Genomic DNA, 15,945 nt, shown 5'->3' on the forward strand with positions numbered 1-15,945 from the left:
TTCAGATTGTTGTATCTCGTGTGTGTGTGTGTTTCTGTTTCTCCAAAACTCCTACCTGTTTCAGCAGAAAGGGACAAATAAAGGATTATTTTATTTGTATGTATCAATTTGACCATTCTTATTTCCCACCTGAAAACGAAACGTTTCTTACTTATTAGTAAAATAAGTAAAATAAAAAAATAAGTAACGCCTGTTGCAAGATTTCCTGACTGTTCCTGAAAGGTCCCAAACGTGCGTATGACGTCATCGTGTCTTCCTGCAATTGTTGCTCTCGTCCTCAAGTCGATTGGCACAAGTGCCCGGTGCACGGATTCAAACATCTATGTTGTTATTGCAGAGATTTGATTCAGTTTTGCATTTTTCTGCATCCAAATGAATATAAACAATACAAAAAGCTTAAATATGAACTCATTAGGACAAAGACTATTTTTTCAAAGAGTGGAACAAAAGTTTATTAATTTCAAACAATAGTGCAGGTGTATAATTCAGCAATATAAAATAAATAAAAAAAAATAGAAATTTCCAGTTTAGTTCTTTAAATTGAAACCAACCCAATCTGCATCTTCAGGTGGAACAGTGTGGCTGTGAAAGCTGTTTATGTGAAACTATTATGACTCTACGTCAGCATTTATTTTCTTTGGCACAGAGCAAAGTTATAAATATCAACTATCCAGACGTTTGTTCTGCAGAAATAGATTCAAACTGCTGCGTCACTCGACTTTTATAAGTTTAATAAAGCCTCCTCTGCTCTTCCCCCTCCATCTCCTCTGTAGAAGCTTACAGTGACTGCTGGTGAGACAGCTGCAAGCACAAAGACAGAGCACAGGAGTCTGTTTATAGCTGCAAACACCCAACAAGAATCGTCACCCAAAAATAGGCTGAAAATGCGAAGAAGCGTTGCAGACTGATAGACACTTATTCAGTTTATTTAGAAAATCAAACAGCATCGACCTGGCTCAGTGAGTTTCAAAATGCAGTGTGTAGGAAGAGATACAAAATAGTACAATAGGCAACTGTCACTTAACATTTCTCTACAGGAAGATCAAGTTAACATTCTCTATATTTGAGCAGAAAAAAAAAAAAAAAAAACATTACTAAAAAAAAAGAAACTTCCATTTTAACAAACTCTACCTGATAAACAAAGCCCTGGGGGGACTCCCAGAGAACTGTGCCCGAAATACAGCTGAGCGACACGAGAACAGTGGACAACGACACGCCCGGCCGGGCCGGAGGCCCCGGCCCGGGACGTCTTCACACCGCGACAGCTCCAAAGTTAAAAGGCACCACACAATGCAGGTCACAAAGAAAACTAAACAAACAAACAAAAAGACTTCGCCACACATTTGTAATGCTGAAACCGACAAAAACTTTTAAGGCGGATATGTCGCTGTCATGTGCAAAAAATATCTTAAAACGTGTGTCCTCTCCTCTTGAGTGAGAGGTGTGCTTTGATTCTTTCTTTCTTCTTTAAAAAATATATCTAAAATGTGAAAAAATTTAAAGAATGATTGCATCATCACTATGTTGCTTGGTATCACAGGCATATTCAAGGCTTCCGGGAGAGTGGGGACGGTGCAAGGTGGGTGTTGGGGGACATCGGGGGCCGTGGTGCGGGTTTAGTTCCTGTAGCTTTTGCGTCCCTCTCCCTCCTTCAGGAAGGTCCATATGAGGGTGTTGACAATGTCGGGCTGGTCCTGCTGCAGCCAGTGGCTGGCCCCGGATATGATATTGAGACGGAAGTGATTCCTGATGTAGAGGCGGCACGCCTCGGCCATCTCCTGCTCCAGGAAAGCGTCCCGCTCGCCCCACAACAGCAGCACCGGAGACCGGACATGCTTGTGGCTCAGAGGGAGCGAGCTGGCGACAAACAGATACAAGTTACAAGACATTTATTTACAATTAATAAATGTCTTGATTAGATAGCACATCAGGACAAGCTTAAAGATCATATTAAAAATGGTGCTTGTTAAATATCAGTTTTAGCACAATATCCCATTAAAACCCCAGAGCTGTAGGAAATTATCCATGTTCCCAGTGGCTCTGTGGAAGCAAAACTCCAGCCTCAGCCTGGCCTTGATGTTGCACTTCCACAGAGAGAATAAGAAAAAAAAGATTTTTTTTTTTGCAGAAATATTCATACTCCTTAAATATTCTCACATTAAACCTGCAAACTTCAATGAATGTCATTGAAATAGGTAGGTAAGAACAGGGATGTGCACAGATAGACACTAGGTGGTGCTAGAGCACAGGCCGATTGAACTCCATACTAAAAGTGCCCTTCTGAAATCTCTGACAAGGGGCGGGGGAGGAGACAGTGGGGTTCAAGCAGTGTGTTGTGTTGCCTTTACAGAAAATAAAAATTACACACTACTAAAGTTACGTTCACACTGCAGCCAGAAGTGAACCACACTGCAGTAGACCTGGCTCGAAAACAACAGGGGACAAAGGACATGGTCTCTGGTCTGGTCTTCTGGAGGCCACACAACACGAGAAAAATGTCTCAACTCCTTTTGAGTTGAGACTTCTGAGCTCACCTGAAACAGGCCCAATTGATCACAAACAACTGAAATGCTCTTGTTTATATCATCTGCACCATAGTGACGGTGAAATCCCACACAGTGGTACAGTGTGTTTTCAGACAAAGCACATATGAAATGATTGGTTGAATAACGAATGACTGTACGTTGATATTTACATCCCTGGTGGTCATGGGTCAGCAAAATTTCTTTCATGTGAGCAAATAAAAGCTGTTCTGAGGAAGCTCGTTGCTTGAGAAGGGAGCAGATGGCCTGCCCAGTCATGCACACACAGTTCACATGTAAAAAAAAAATACAGTACATGCCCTTCAATATTCTTCCCTGTTCCTCCTTCCGGCTAACAGAAGTGGACAGTTTATTAAAGAAAGCTGCAGGATGATGCAGATATTTGGTAGACTTTTGTTAGCGACGATAGTATTTTTAGACATTATCATCTAAAAATAGCTTCTATTTTTAGGCACTATTGCTAATTTCCTACTACTGCTAATTTATACAGATTGTTTTTAAAGCATATATCTTCTGTGTTTCTATTTCTATGAAACAGAGATAGATTTTGTCTAGATGTTCTTTACATGATGTTTTGTATGTGAATTAGCAATGCTTATTATAACTGACTCACAAAGGCTATTTTGCTGATATTGCACCTTTTCTCCTTGAAATACTAATACTAATGTTGTATTTAGTGACAGTGTGTTATTTATTCCACTGTACAGATTTAAGAGTGCTGAAAAGGATATATCAATGTCTCAATATTCAGTGAATGTCATGTTGTGACGCTTTGTTGAGCTAAAAGACTAAATTTATTTATCACAGCTGGAAATAATTTTATCTCCACGGAGTGAGGAGATAAACTTTTTGTATCTGACACTATAGTGAAAGATGTTTCTGCTACATGCAGGCTGTGTGTGTGTGTGTGTGTGTGTGTGTGTGTGTGTGTGTGGTGTGTGTGTGTGTGTGTGTGTGTGTGTTGTGTGTGTGTGTGTGTGTGTGTGTGTGTGTGTGTGTGTGTTGAGAGACAACGCATGAAGAATGGCGAGCCAGGATCCAAAAGAGCGGATTCATTGTAAAAATGTATTTACTTGAAATTTTAAGTAGTGGACCAACAAAACGTACAGCATAATCATGAAGTGGAACACATGGTGCATTGCTCCCGAGACTCAGACCCAAACATGGAGAAACATGGAAAAACAGCATTCAGTTTTTATGCTCCTCTACACTGAAACATATGTCCACAAAACTGCAAAACTGCTGAAACACTGAGTTCAATTAAATCAAAGCTGAAGCCCCACCTGTTTAGAGGTGAAAGGCCAAAGAACTGGATCAATATATTTGAGGTATATTTTTCATCTGACCCCTCATTTTGTTACCTAGCTCACGTTCGTGCATGGCGTCCCTGAGCGTAGCCATGAATCTTCGGTGAACGTTTACAGATGATGTTCGCCAAAAAACTCAATGAAACGCCATAAAATGTCTGGCAGACAGCCAGCCAACGTTCACTGAACACACAAAAGAGTCAGTAAGGCTAAACCCTGCGATGTTGAGAAGTCCTCCAATTAGTCAGAAAAGTCCACTGGTGCGTTATTAAGTCTTAACATAAATGCAGCTGTGCAATGATACAGTTACAGTCAAGAGTTAAACCAAATGGGGAATTTGTAGGCAGACCGGAAAATAAATAAATGTTTATTTATTGGTCTTCTTACAATGAAGACACTTTTGAAAACCCTATTTTTCTCCTGGTTCCCAATCACGCACTACTTTGTGGCTGTTGTTTTTGTGACAAGCACTTTAACTAAAGCGGTGAAACCTTTTTAAAATGGTAATTACTCCACAACTTTTTAAAATTTCACAGCAGACATCAGAAATATGGCTAACAGGGGCAGCATTAGGCATCTTTCAGAATTATTTTATAGGACAATCAAGTAACTACTGCTATACATATTAAATATGAAAATATGAATGAAATTTTACTTTAAAATGTAAACTCCTTGAAATTGTCCCTTTAAGGATTCAAAAGGTTTTATCATATTGGACTGTGACACAGTCCAACTCTGAGCATTTAAAATGGTTGTCAGTTTGGCTAAATAAAGCTATAAACATTCAGGTGACGTTTTGTCAACAGAACCGGGTCACGGCGGCTGAAAACCATCCTGCTACTGTGTATGTGGGGCAGGTCAGTGAGTTACCCCAGATGCCTTCATACCATTTAGATGACTTTTCTCCAATTTTTTAAAGAAATACTAAAGATATTAGATATGAGTCAGTCCCTCACCTGAAGACATTCCTATAATAGTTGAGAGCTCCTGTCAGAGCTCCCGGCTGTGAGAGTGCATACAAGTAGGCCTCCAAGTCCTCTGCAGTGAGCCATCGGCCCTTTCTCCCGATCCCGGTGCTCCGACTGGTGAACAAGGCTTTGAGGGCCTGCAGGACAAACAGACAGACAGCAGACTGACACTGGAGCCGCTTGATTGGCAGAAAATTTGCAGGAGGTCGGCCGACGTTCCCGTAATGTGAGACAGAGAAGCTGCATCGCGGGTGAGATCAGCTCTGACGACCTTCAGCTGCAGTTCGGGCAGCTCATGCTGGGCTTCCAAACCTGAAAAACTCAGACTGAATACGGCATCACTGTTAAAGCTGATTATCAAAACTGCTGCCAAAACAACAGGGATCTCTAAAATTCAGAGAAAAAGTGAAATGGCTCACCCTCATGCAGATTTCTAGTTTATCACAACTTAAAACATTTCAGATCAAACAATTTTCAATGTCAGACACAAATATCATCAGTCTGCATCATTCACAGCCATTTCACTCATTAAGTAAAATTAACTTAAAGCTGCTGAAGAGTTCATCCCTTGTGATCAGTTGATCTTCAACGAGGCTGAATTGAAAGTAGAAAAAGCCAAAAGTCCTCCATAATGATGGATGGAGATATCGCAAGTTCAGGAAGCTTTCAAAAATGAATTTTTGAATCAACTTTGGATGTTTTTGTCTGATACCAAGATTTATTAAATAACTTAAAACCTTTAAGCAAAAAGTTTCTAGTCATATTACTTTGACTTCAATGTTGTATTCATTTTTGTTGTATTAGGACTTTTTGTTGGTACTTTTATGACTTTATTTTTAAAATATTGTCTTTACTTTTTGTATTATTAGACATTTATCTTTGTATTATTTGTCACACGACAACATTGTTATCAAGTGACTTTTCTAGCAATATAATGACTTTTTCTCATACTTCTTTTTTCCTCACAGTAGTATGACATTATTCCCATAATATATTCCCATATTTATTCTTGTGATTTACTTTTCCATTCTGAGCCTGGTGCCAATACTCCATCATAGGGAACAGAAACTGTACTGCAGGACTGTTTAATAAGGCGATAATAAGGCACCAGCTTCCTCTCATAGGAAAGAAGATAATGCAGCTTTAGCCTCAGCACTAAGAAGCTCTATTTATGCAAAATAAGTGAAATCCAATCTGTTGACAAATCTGAAATGGTCTCTGATCGTTTACATATCAGGAAAAAAGGTATAAACTCGATTAAATGGGGGGCACTTTAAATATTAGGTGAGTATTTGTAGATTGTACACAGGAGTGCATGTTTTCCAATGACACTGACACAGAAAAACAAAGACTGCAACAGTGTGCGACATTCGCCAGTGCACACACACATACACATGCACCCACACGTGTGTGCCCGCATGCACACAAGCTTGACCTTGAAAAGAATGTAAGCCCACCTTGAAGTCGTTGATGGAGAGCATGAGCTCTGGGAAGCGGGGCAGCTGGAAGAAAAAGAAATGGCTGGATTTCAGCAGCTGGCTGGGGTGACGCAGAGCGTAGTCTGGAGGAGAAAGAGAAGACAAACAAGAGGGGGAGCAAGGAAGACGTTTCATTTTTGGCTTTAATTAATAAGAAATTTGCACACACTTGCCAGGGCGGTGGATGGACTTTGACTTTGCCGCCCCATCTCCTGCAGTCAAACCTGCTATTCTAGCTTTGTGTGTGTGTGTCTTCCTGTAATTAGCTCCTCATCATCCTGCACCCCCAAAGGCAGAGGAAGATTTGCCAGCTGCATGCAGACACGCAATCAAAGTAATGACGCCTCCTAATTAACGATCATAATTCCTGTAATATTCCGAGAGCCAGATCAGAGCTTCTCTAATTAGCATGAGGGAAAATTGGTTTTCCTTCGAAGCATGAAGAGCAATGCGTGAGGATGTGCTTGTGGCGAGATCGTACCTGTGAACACAGAAGGATGAGGGCAGTTCAGGACTATCAGCTTGGTCACCATCTCAGGGTAGTGTATGGCAAACAGCCACGCTATGGTTCCACCCCAGTCGTGGCCCACAAGGCAACACCTGTTGTACCCTTGGAAGGAAACAAACACACGCACACACACACACACACACACACACACACACACACACACACACACACACACACACCCCCCACACACACACACACACACACACACACACACACACACAACATTTTTCTTTTCATTAAAACTACACCATGTGGATATAGACTCATAAATAAATATTCTCCCTCATGTAGATTTCTAGTTTCACACTTAAAACATTTCAAACCATTTTCAATATCAGACACAAATAACATCAGTCTGCATCATTCAAACAATTTTTTTACATTTTTTTTTTATTTGAAAAGAGAAAAAGAACTTGGCCTCGACTTGGTTTGTGTAACAGGATAACAATCTGAAGCAGAGCAGAGTTAGCCTCTCCATAGGTCAACACCTTAAAACCTTAAAGATAAATGTTTCGGAGTGGCCAAGTCAAAGTCTGGACTTGCAATAGGAACCAGAAGCTTAAAAACGCTGTAAAGAAAGCAACATATTCCCTTTTTTTTTCTCACTGTCTGAAGTTAAATCAGTCCAAACTTTTCCTGTTTCAGGTCAGTTAGAATGATCAAAATTATTTCTATTCACTAAATAGCACAAAAAATGAGAGAATGAATATTTAAGATTTTTATTTATTAATGTCATTAAAATCAGAAATCAACATACATTTTCTGAGTGTTCGGTAGCTTCTTATAGTCAGAAAAATTAAATGTATGTAAATTTCTGGTTTCAACTGTAGTTTCAAAAGCACACACACTGTTCGCCCTTTATAAACACTTTTTCACGGTACATCATAGCAGGAAACACCTTCCGCCTTAAAAGAACCTTTGCTCTCATCTAATTAATGTTTTTAATGACCGACAGCTGAGGCAGACCAGGACTAAAGGATCAGAATGAGCACATAACTGTTCCCATCCCCACTGAGTAATCCCCCTGAGCAACCTGCCATAGACCCATTTCCACCTGTTTATACGGTTTAGCCGCCCATCAACACCAAGCTCACACACCCTTCACAGCAACTCAGCAAAGTCTCAGCACTGCTTCAGACAAATCACCGCCTGCTCATTCCCTTATAATGGAGGAGAGGAGAGCAGCAGCCTACTGCTTTATCTATCACCTTCTGTCACATCACAAACACAAAGCTCTGTGTAGTTTACTGGGATTTTATGTGGCAGACCCACACAAAGTAGTCAATAGCAACCAAGCAGAAGGAAAACAACACATTAGGTTTCACAGCCTGTGTCAATTTGTATTCATAAACTCTAGTCTTATGAAGTTACCAAAAGAAGGACACGGTAATACTAATAGTAGCACTATTGTGAAAACAAAGAACGATTCTAAAGAATTTGTAATCACTTTTATTATTTGGGTCAGGGACTATTGGAAGAGGAGGACACTTTATCGAGCGTTGCCGGTTTAGCCCAAGATTTTCCCAGACAAAATCAAGTTTATGTAGGTTTTCTATTTAAAATCCTATGAAGTGGGTCTGGACTGAAGTGCGGCTCGTGTAAAGGTCTCTGACAGTCTAGTTGAGGGCTCTGCGAGCCACGGCTCCGTAATGGAAATGTTTTTTATTATGGGCACAAAAGGAAATGGTCATTTTAGGATTTTTTTTCTGTAAGTTCTTATGCAAAATGTGCACATAATATTTACAGCAGACTTTTACAACTCATTAGTTTCAAGCTATGTTACTTATCTTTCTTCATTTTTCATACTTATGGAAAAGTCTCACCTCCGTTCAACAAAATAGTATTTCTTTCTTTTGTATTTGAGAACTCATTGTGCTTTAAAATCTGAAAATAGAAATACATTTTTGTTTCACATTATGAAAGCTAAAAACGTCCTTTTGCGGCTCGAGTTTTATTTTGTAGCAGCGGGAGCAAAAGCGGCTCTTTGAATGGAAAAGGTTGCTGACCCCTGGCTCTGCCGCTGAGCAGAGGACGGCAGGTATGGTACAATCAGAGCAAGCTTTTTTCCACGCTTAAGTGATCATCAAGCATGATTTGCACAGCAGGATGAATTATTGAGTGCTTCACTCCCTGCAGCCTGTGAAGTAACGTACAGTGACAGCAGGAACAATGCAGCGAGCTCGCCCTGCAGCCATCACTGGCTTTACTGAAACAGTGCGTTCCTTAATGTTTCACAGAGAATGTGCTCCGAAGACTGTGGAGGATGTCACCAAGGGCTGAACTGTTCACTGAGCTCAGATTATGGACAACACATCAGGCTAATAGTGGTGTTTAATCCACATTCAGCTTCTGGAAATAGAAACACCAACCAACCAGCAACCAGTAGCAGAGGCTACACTGTGTTCACCAGAACTCAACTTCTTTTATTTGTTTTCTTTTGCGTTATACTCTGTTGGAGAAATGCTGTGTTATGGTAACAGTTGAGAGACAGTCAGTGAGGACACATCACTTATGAATGAGCCTTTTCGCACAACAGCAGAGGAGGCAGCATTCACAGCTACACTTATGACAAAATCAAAGCTCCCCTTTTTTCAGTTCTGACAAAATCTGACTTTAAGCATAGAGAAACATTCAACATTTTCCATACTGTCATTTCATGATGAAAAGCTCAAAACAGATGATTTTACATAATAACCTCCCTTTAAGTAATCTTCCTCAGTATAAAGAATAATAGGAATTGAATTCTGTGGAAGTATTAGAATCTTTATAATTCTTCTCAGATTGATGTGTAGCAGTAGTTGCCTCTCTTAGGAAGTTATCAGGGTCAAAATGACCCAGGATGTGCTCACTTTAGCATCAGCCCATTGCTACTTCCTCTGTTCCATTTTGCTTTCATATTTTGTTTAAAATCAATAGCAGTGTGAGATCTGGAGTTTCTTTTCACACACTTGACTTTTAAATTTGAAATAATGTAGAACCAGGTGAGGATTAGAGGATTTACTGTTTCTTCTGAAAGGGGAAAAAATCAGAGGGTGTACTTTCTTTTTTTCAATAACTTTAAATTATTTTTTATAAAGCAAAAGTTTGCATCATTTGTCTCATGTCAATGAATAAAACGAGAAATATGATGAATGTTACTGGCTTTGAACCGTAGTCTCCCTGGAATACATTTGATGTTTTTTCAAGTTTGAATGGCTGGATTTATGCTTACTTTTCACATTAAAAATCAAATACTGCTACAAGCTGCAACAACTAAAGAACCAATAAATGAAGATATAATGTTGTCATTGTGCTGATAAACTATTTTGACCTTGAGCTCTGTAATCAGCTTTATTTTCAGCTCCCTGCCACTGATTGGAATCAACTCCCTGAAACCTAAACGCCCATTAGTGTTCAAGATGGTGGACAAACCGGGAGAATCCTTCTGTAGTGAGACGAAGCAAAAGTAAAAGTGTGTGCGCCTGCTAATGGTTCTGAAAAAACAAAACAATATGTCAGGGGTGGACATTGATGTAAACTTTGTGCCTCTTTAGCTGGTTAAATAGTTTCTGTAACAGGTTTATATAAAATACACGAAGTGCCGTCTGATGTGCCAAAAAGCACCTTTACTTCCATTTCCTCGTCAAATACAGACATCTCTGAGTTAATGAACAACGGCAACTCCAGCAAAAACAGAAGGTGACCGTTGGAATTAGATCAGGTTTCTTGTAGCTGCTGCAGAAGAAGCCACTTGGCACATTGTTCGTTCTGAAGTGACAGCTGAGAAGCTGAATCTTTGGCGACACTTCAATGCTGGATTTAAATAGAACCTTAAAAAGGAACTAACGTGTGAAATCTGCATCAGTTTGAAGAGTAAAAGGAGGGGAAAAAAGCAGCAGCTATTCTAGTCAGATAATTGTCAGATGATGGTGGTGGTGTGTGAGGACAGCCTCCAGCTTGCTCCCTGCTAGTGTTAGGCTGCAGTCAGCAGGCTGACTCACAGGAAGTTTGTCATGCTGTGTGCGCTGCAGGCCTGAGGGTTGTCCAGAGACCACAGACTGATAAACAAGTTTCTATTTGACCTAAGACACCGTCACAACACCGTCCAACCTGCCCTCTGGAGATCACAGGGAGGCACGTCTTACCCAGGTACTCCACGATGTCTTTCACGTCAGTGACCAGGTGGTCCAGCTGGTAGCTCTCCGTGGAGAGCGGCAAGTCGGATTCGCCGTAGCCGCGCATGTCCACGGCCACCACACGGAACTCGCTCTTGAACTCACGCAGCTGGTAGCGCCAGGAGAACCTGAACAGAAACATGCACGGCTGTGATTCTGTCAGGTCGTAGTCATATTTAAAAAATGTGAATGTCCATTCAAGTGGGGCTTGTCAGATTTTGAAAATAACTTTTAAGCAAGTCTTAACCCTCCTACGGTTTTAAGAGACGAGGTCCATTGAAACCTGGAAGTTTTTTACCATGTCTGCAGTCTGGAGGGGTCGCATTGACCTCGCATGCACCTTTACTTTTTTTTCTTTTTTTGCCTGGTTTTGGAAACTGACAGTCTGACCAAATTCCTCCTTGACTCCTGCAGTCTTACCACCAGAGTTCAAAGACTTTTCATTAAGCCCACATTTCTGTTTTTAAATGTACTTCCTTTACTGGTATGTAGGGATGGTCAATATGGACCTAATGTTTTATCACAATATCCCGTGGTAAAAAATATTGTGATGTTTGAATTATGACTATAAAAGTGATGATTCAAACCATTTATTACTTTTTTTTAGGTAACTGTGTGACTCTGACTGCATGACACAGCAATCACAGCTCTACCAACACGAACAATGAAGCATATGAGAAACATTCACATTTCTCATATTCTTCTAAAGGGCTCCAGTCATATAAAGAAGTGTCCTTTATATCACTGAACAGATATTTTCAAATTTATTGAATTTTTATTTTTACTTTCATTGAAAAAAAATAGGAAACAACAGTTTCCTATTTAAACCGACAGTATGAATAGTTTTGGGAGGTTTTCAATATCATTAATCAGGAAAGCATCTTCTTTTATATTTTGCATCTAAACAATCCAACAATTTAGTTTGCTTCAATAAAATTTTGAATGTTTTTGTTCATTATTTAAACAGATAAAGATAAAATCAAATGAACGCCACATGCATTTTTACATTTACCAACATAAAAGGTGCTTTTAACTTGGCCCTCAGGACAAAAATTGGGACACAATTGAATTAAACCACATTCATTGATAAGAATGGTCCAGTCAAAGTTCAGACCTGCAGTCAACAGGAAACTAGGGCTGAATAAAAGCACATGGGACACTTTATGACTTCAAATTCTTTACAGCTGTTCACCACTTTGTTTCAGTCGATCTCACAACATCCTGAACGTTGCAGGGTTATGCATCCTGCTGTACGATCCTCTGAGCGCTGCTCTGGCTTTCTAAAAGTAAATGAATAGACTTCAAAAAGGAAAAGCTGGATCTTTCTGACCACCTTCAGCTCAGTTCATCATTCCAATCAGGATGATGGAGAGTAAAGTTGTAACTGCTCCTGTCTACTATTAAATGAATCCCTTTCCAGCCCTCAGCCTGCATAACATCCTACAGATATAGACAGGCTTATAGCTCTTTGGGTTCAGTCCAGGACACAATGCTCAGCATATGTATGATTTCCCCATTTCAGGATAAGGACATCTTGAAACAGGCCCTTCTTCCCCCATGTCAATTATAATCCACATATGAATAAGACTGGGATGGATTTTTGCTGAAGTCAGAATGCAGATAATAAACAGTGCTGCAGCAGCCTTACGGTGAAGAAGTGATGCAATCAATGGATGTTGTATGCAAAATGCAGAGTGTAAATGTTTGCAGCTGAACCCAGAGCGGTGCTCTCACCACTCCACCTACCAGAACTCGGGGAAGCCGTGCAAAAACAGCATGAGGGGCTTTCCTCTCTCCCCAGCAGCGACATAGTGGAACCGCAGGCCAGACTCCTGCAGAACGGAAAGACGCACAAATAAAACCTGCGCCGACAACCTCCTCCTCCTCTTCATCCCCAGCCACAAAATGCAGACTCAGCATTTCATGATTTACCGTACCTCGAGTGAAAAACTGAGAATCAGCGAATGTTAAAGCAGTGAGCACACACACCTCCTGAGGAAATAAAGCATGTCATCTGCAGTGCACAAGCTGAATATATTTCACTGAAAAGATTCATGCGACTTGTGATCGGTATCAATCTACAACACCAAAAAATTATGATCAAGATAAATCTGTAGGCAGCTCATCTGTAGGCAGCTCATTATGGTTGAATTCTGTCTTTGCATTTACCCCTCAAAGATGTCATGAGGGTCACAGCTGCAGTTAGTAACTTTTATTTCAAAAATGTACGTCTTTTTACATAGTTGTTCTAATTACCATTATGTCATGAAACAACCAATCAGACCCAGGAGGAGGTGCTTAGTGCTGCCAATCACTCTTGTGCTCACCCTCTGCAGATTGCTACACAGATTATAGTGCGATAGTGAGCATAGATGTTTACTGCATAAACAGTTGTTTACTGCATAAACAGTTGTTCTGTACATTTTGTTTCCTTCTCTAACACATTGAGCAGCGAACAGAAGGTTAACAGACAGCGCTAAGTCCCTCCTCCTCCTGGCTGTTTGACCAGGGCAGGTGCATTTTTGTAGACAGCAGTAGCACTTGGAGGACGAGGAGATGTTTTGATTTTTTCCCAGATTATCTGTCTCATAACATGCTGTCAGGACATGGTGACAGAAACATATTTTTGTAAAATGTAACATACTGCAGCTCTAAATCACTTTACATCCACCTGTGCCTTTTTCCCCCCCAGAATCCGTGTTGTAGATTCAAGAAGAAAGAGTGATCAATTCCCAAACAGCTTTTTCATCATCTGTGTCTCTGATCCACCTGTCAATAATACCCGTTAGAGTGAAAAAGTTAGTGTGTTTTAAAGCATACCTTTAAAAAAAGGTATTTCTTGAGTCCTTGTGGAGACCAACACAGAACCAGAGGCCCAAAAACAAACGCTTTTCACATCACCCTGAACACACCACCCTCACTTTTAAACAATGTTAGGAGATGCAGAAATGAAAACAAAAAACAGAAGAGGGACAATGAAAGATGTCATGGGTATGAAAAAATATTTTCAAAGTGGTTGACAGACAGTAGGTAGCAATTTCAGTCTATCAAGAGGAGACTTGTAAATATTCAGGTTAGCTTAAGTTACTATGTAAAATGAAGCTCTTGTAATTGTGCTGTGCTTGTGTACAGCACAGTTGCAAGTTTTCACCCCCCCATTATTATGGGAGGGTGAAAACTCTCCTGCACACTGTATGTTGCAAACACCTCAGACTGTAGCTGCCCTCCTGACTAAACATACAACTACTGGGTTTGGGAAAATCAAAAAATGCTGTTTACAAATTGGCTTTACTTTATCTGGCATAAAGTCTCAGTAAAATACATTACAATATCAGGTTCTAAAGTGACAAAACGTAGGATAATCCTATGGGTGTGAATACATTTGAAAAGCATCGAAGTGAAGCACATAAACATTTTAATTAGATTCAGCTGTTTGGAAAGAAAAAAAAACATTCAGAGAAACACAAGACATCATCTGGACTGCATGTTAAAAACAAACCTCCAAAGATCATTATGCTGACAAAACCAACAAAGGAGGGTCAGAGGTCACTAAGAGCAAACCATGTTTATGGATCACTGCAGCCTCCACTCAACGACCTGTAGTTTCATTCTACTGTTATCTGCATTATGTATTTTCACTGGAATATATTGATTCTACAGATCAGTATTTCATTTGGAAAACATAAAGGAGCTGAAGCTCTTGTTTGGGTAGAGCTGCTGAACGGATTATCAACAAAGTCCCAGATCAGCGTGTTAAAACACGCAGTGAACGCAGTCTGCAGCTGAATCCCGAGTTCTCCTTGTACTTGTGACAGATTACTACGAGGGGCTGAAAACTCTCCGACACGCTGTATGTTTGGGTTGCGGGAGGATTTAGTGACCAACGTACTAAATGACATAATCATTTTAACACGTCCTGAAGCTGGAGGTTGGCTGTTTGGTTGTTTGGAGGTTGGTTGTTGGGAGGCAGGCTGCAGCCCCGCGGAGAAGTGAGGCGGAGGAGCTGTTCGTTCAGCACCGCCACCTGAGCTCCGCCAAGCCAACAACACAACAAGAGACCGCTTCACGATTCGGCTCAACAGAACCAGGCCCTGCCCGGCTCGTCACGACGCGACGGAGCAGGAGGAGGGGGTTCACAAAAAAAGAAAGAAAGAAAAAAAAGCAAGAAAAGAGAAAGAGTAGGTGAGGAGGGGGGCGAAAAAAGGTGGGGGAGCGCACGTGAACACACGCGCGAGGGACTCGAACACAACGAGACGGCACGCGCGTCTGCGAGTCTTACCTTGATCCTGACATAACAATGAGTTCCCAAGGACGTGTCATTCAGACAAGCCGGGGGAGTTTCACGTATTCCCCATTGGAAGGTTGCTGTCGGTCTCAGCACGATGTTCCAGCAAAGTTTCAGCAGGGCTGCGGTGGTGCAGAGAGCACAATAACCGTAGATTAGCGCCCAGTAACCCCAAACTCTGATTTTCAGCGCAAGTCTGATCAGAAATAACAGCAAGTTGTTGAGGACTCTCGCCATCTTCGCATTGCCGCAGGAAATCAATCCAGGTCGATTTGCCTATTGATTTCCTCCCGTTAACCTGCCGCTGGTGTGAAACCTCAGCTCCGGGGAGGCAGCCGTCTCTCTACCAGATCATACGCACGACTGTCTGAAGGGAGGGTCCTGACGAGCGGCTGAATGGGACGGTGGCACGAGCATCACGTCAGATCTTCGCGCTTGCGTGTGACACCGGCGGTGGTTTAGCGGGACGCGGCGCTGCCCGACAGGGAAGGACGGACCAAATGTCAGCCAGGAACCTGACAGCGGCGGAGAATTCTGGGTTATTTTTCTGTTTTCATCGGCGCTGTTTTTAGGTTTAGAGAGAGAGAAAAAAAAATCACTGCAAAACGCTATGGCGTCACGTCGCTGCTATGGTAACAACACCGCAATGACAACAGAGCCTGCGTGTTTAGACTGCAATCAGCAGCTCTGGATTATTTTTCA

General features: G+C 41.2%; 1 protein-coding gene across 1 annotated transcript; it reads right to left on the minus strand.

The window, feature by feature from the left end:
* Nucleotides 1-458: 458 nt before the first annotated feature.
* Nucleotides 459-15,809, minus strand: ephx4 (epoxide hydrolase 4). The gene is made up of 7 exons (XM_055060532.1): nt 15,238-15,809; nt 12,705-12,790; nt 10,929-11,086; nt 6,778-6,906; nt 6,276-6,379; nt 4,807-4,955; nt 459-1,857 (listed from the first exon to the last, which is right to left on the minus strand). The coding sequence occupies exons 1-7, from the start codon at nt 15,478-15,480 to the stop codon at nt 1,617-1,619; spliced, it is 1,110 nt and encodes a 369-aa protein (XP_054916507.1). The 5' UTR covers nt 15,481-15,809; the 3' UTR covers nt 459-1,616.
* Nucleotides 15,810-15,945: the final 136 nt, after the last annotated feature.

Source organism: Poeciliopsis prolifica, unplaced genomic scaffold, assembly GCF_027474105.1.
Source record: "Poeciliopsis prolifica strain line A6 unplaced genomic scaffold, Auburn_PproV2 SCAFFOLD060, whole genome shotgun sequence".
In the NCBI taxonomy this organism is placed as follows: Eukaryota; Metazoa; Chordata; class Actinopteri; order Cyprinodontiformes; family Poeciliidae; genus Poeciliopsis; species Poeciliopsis prolifica.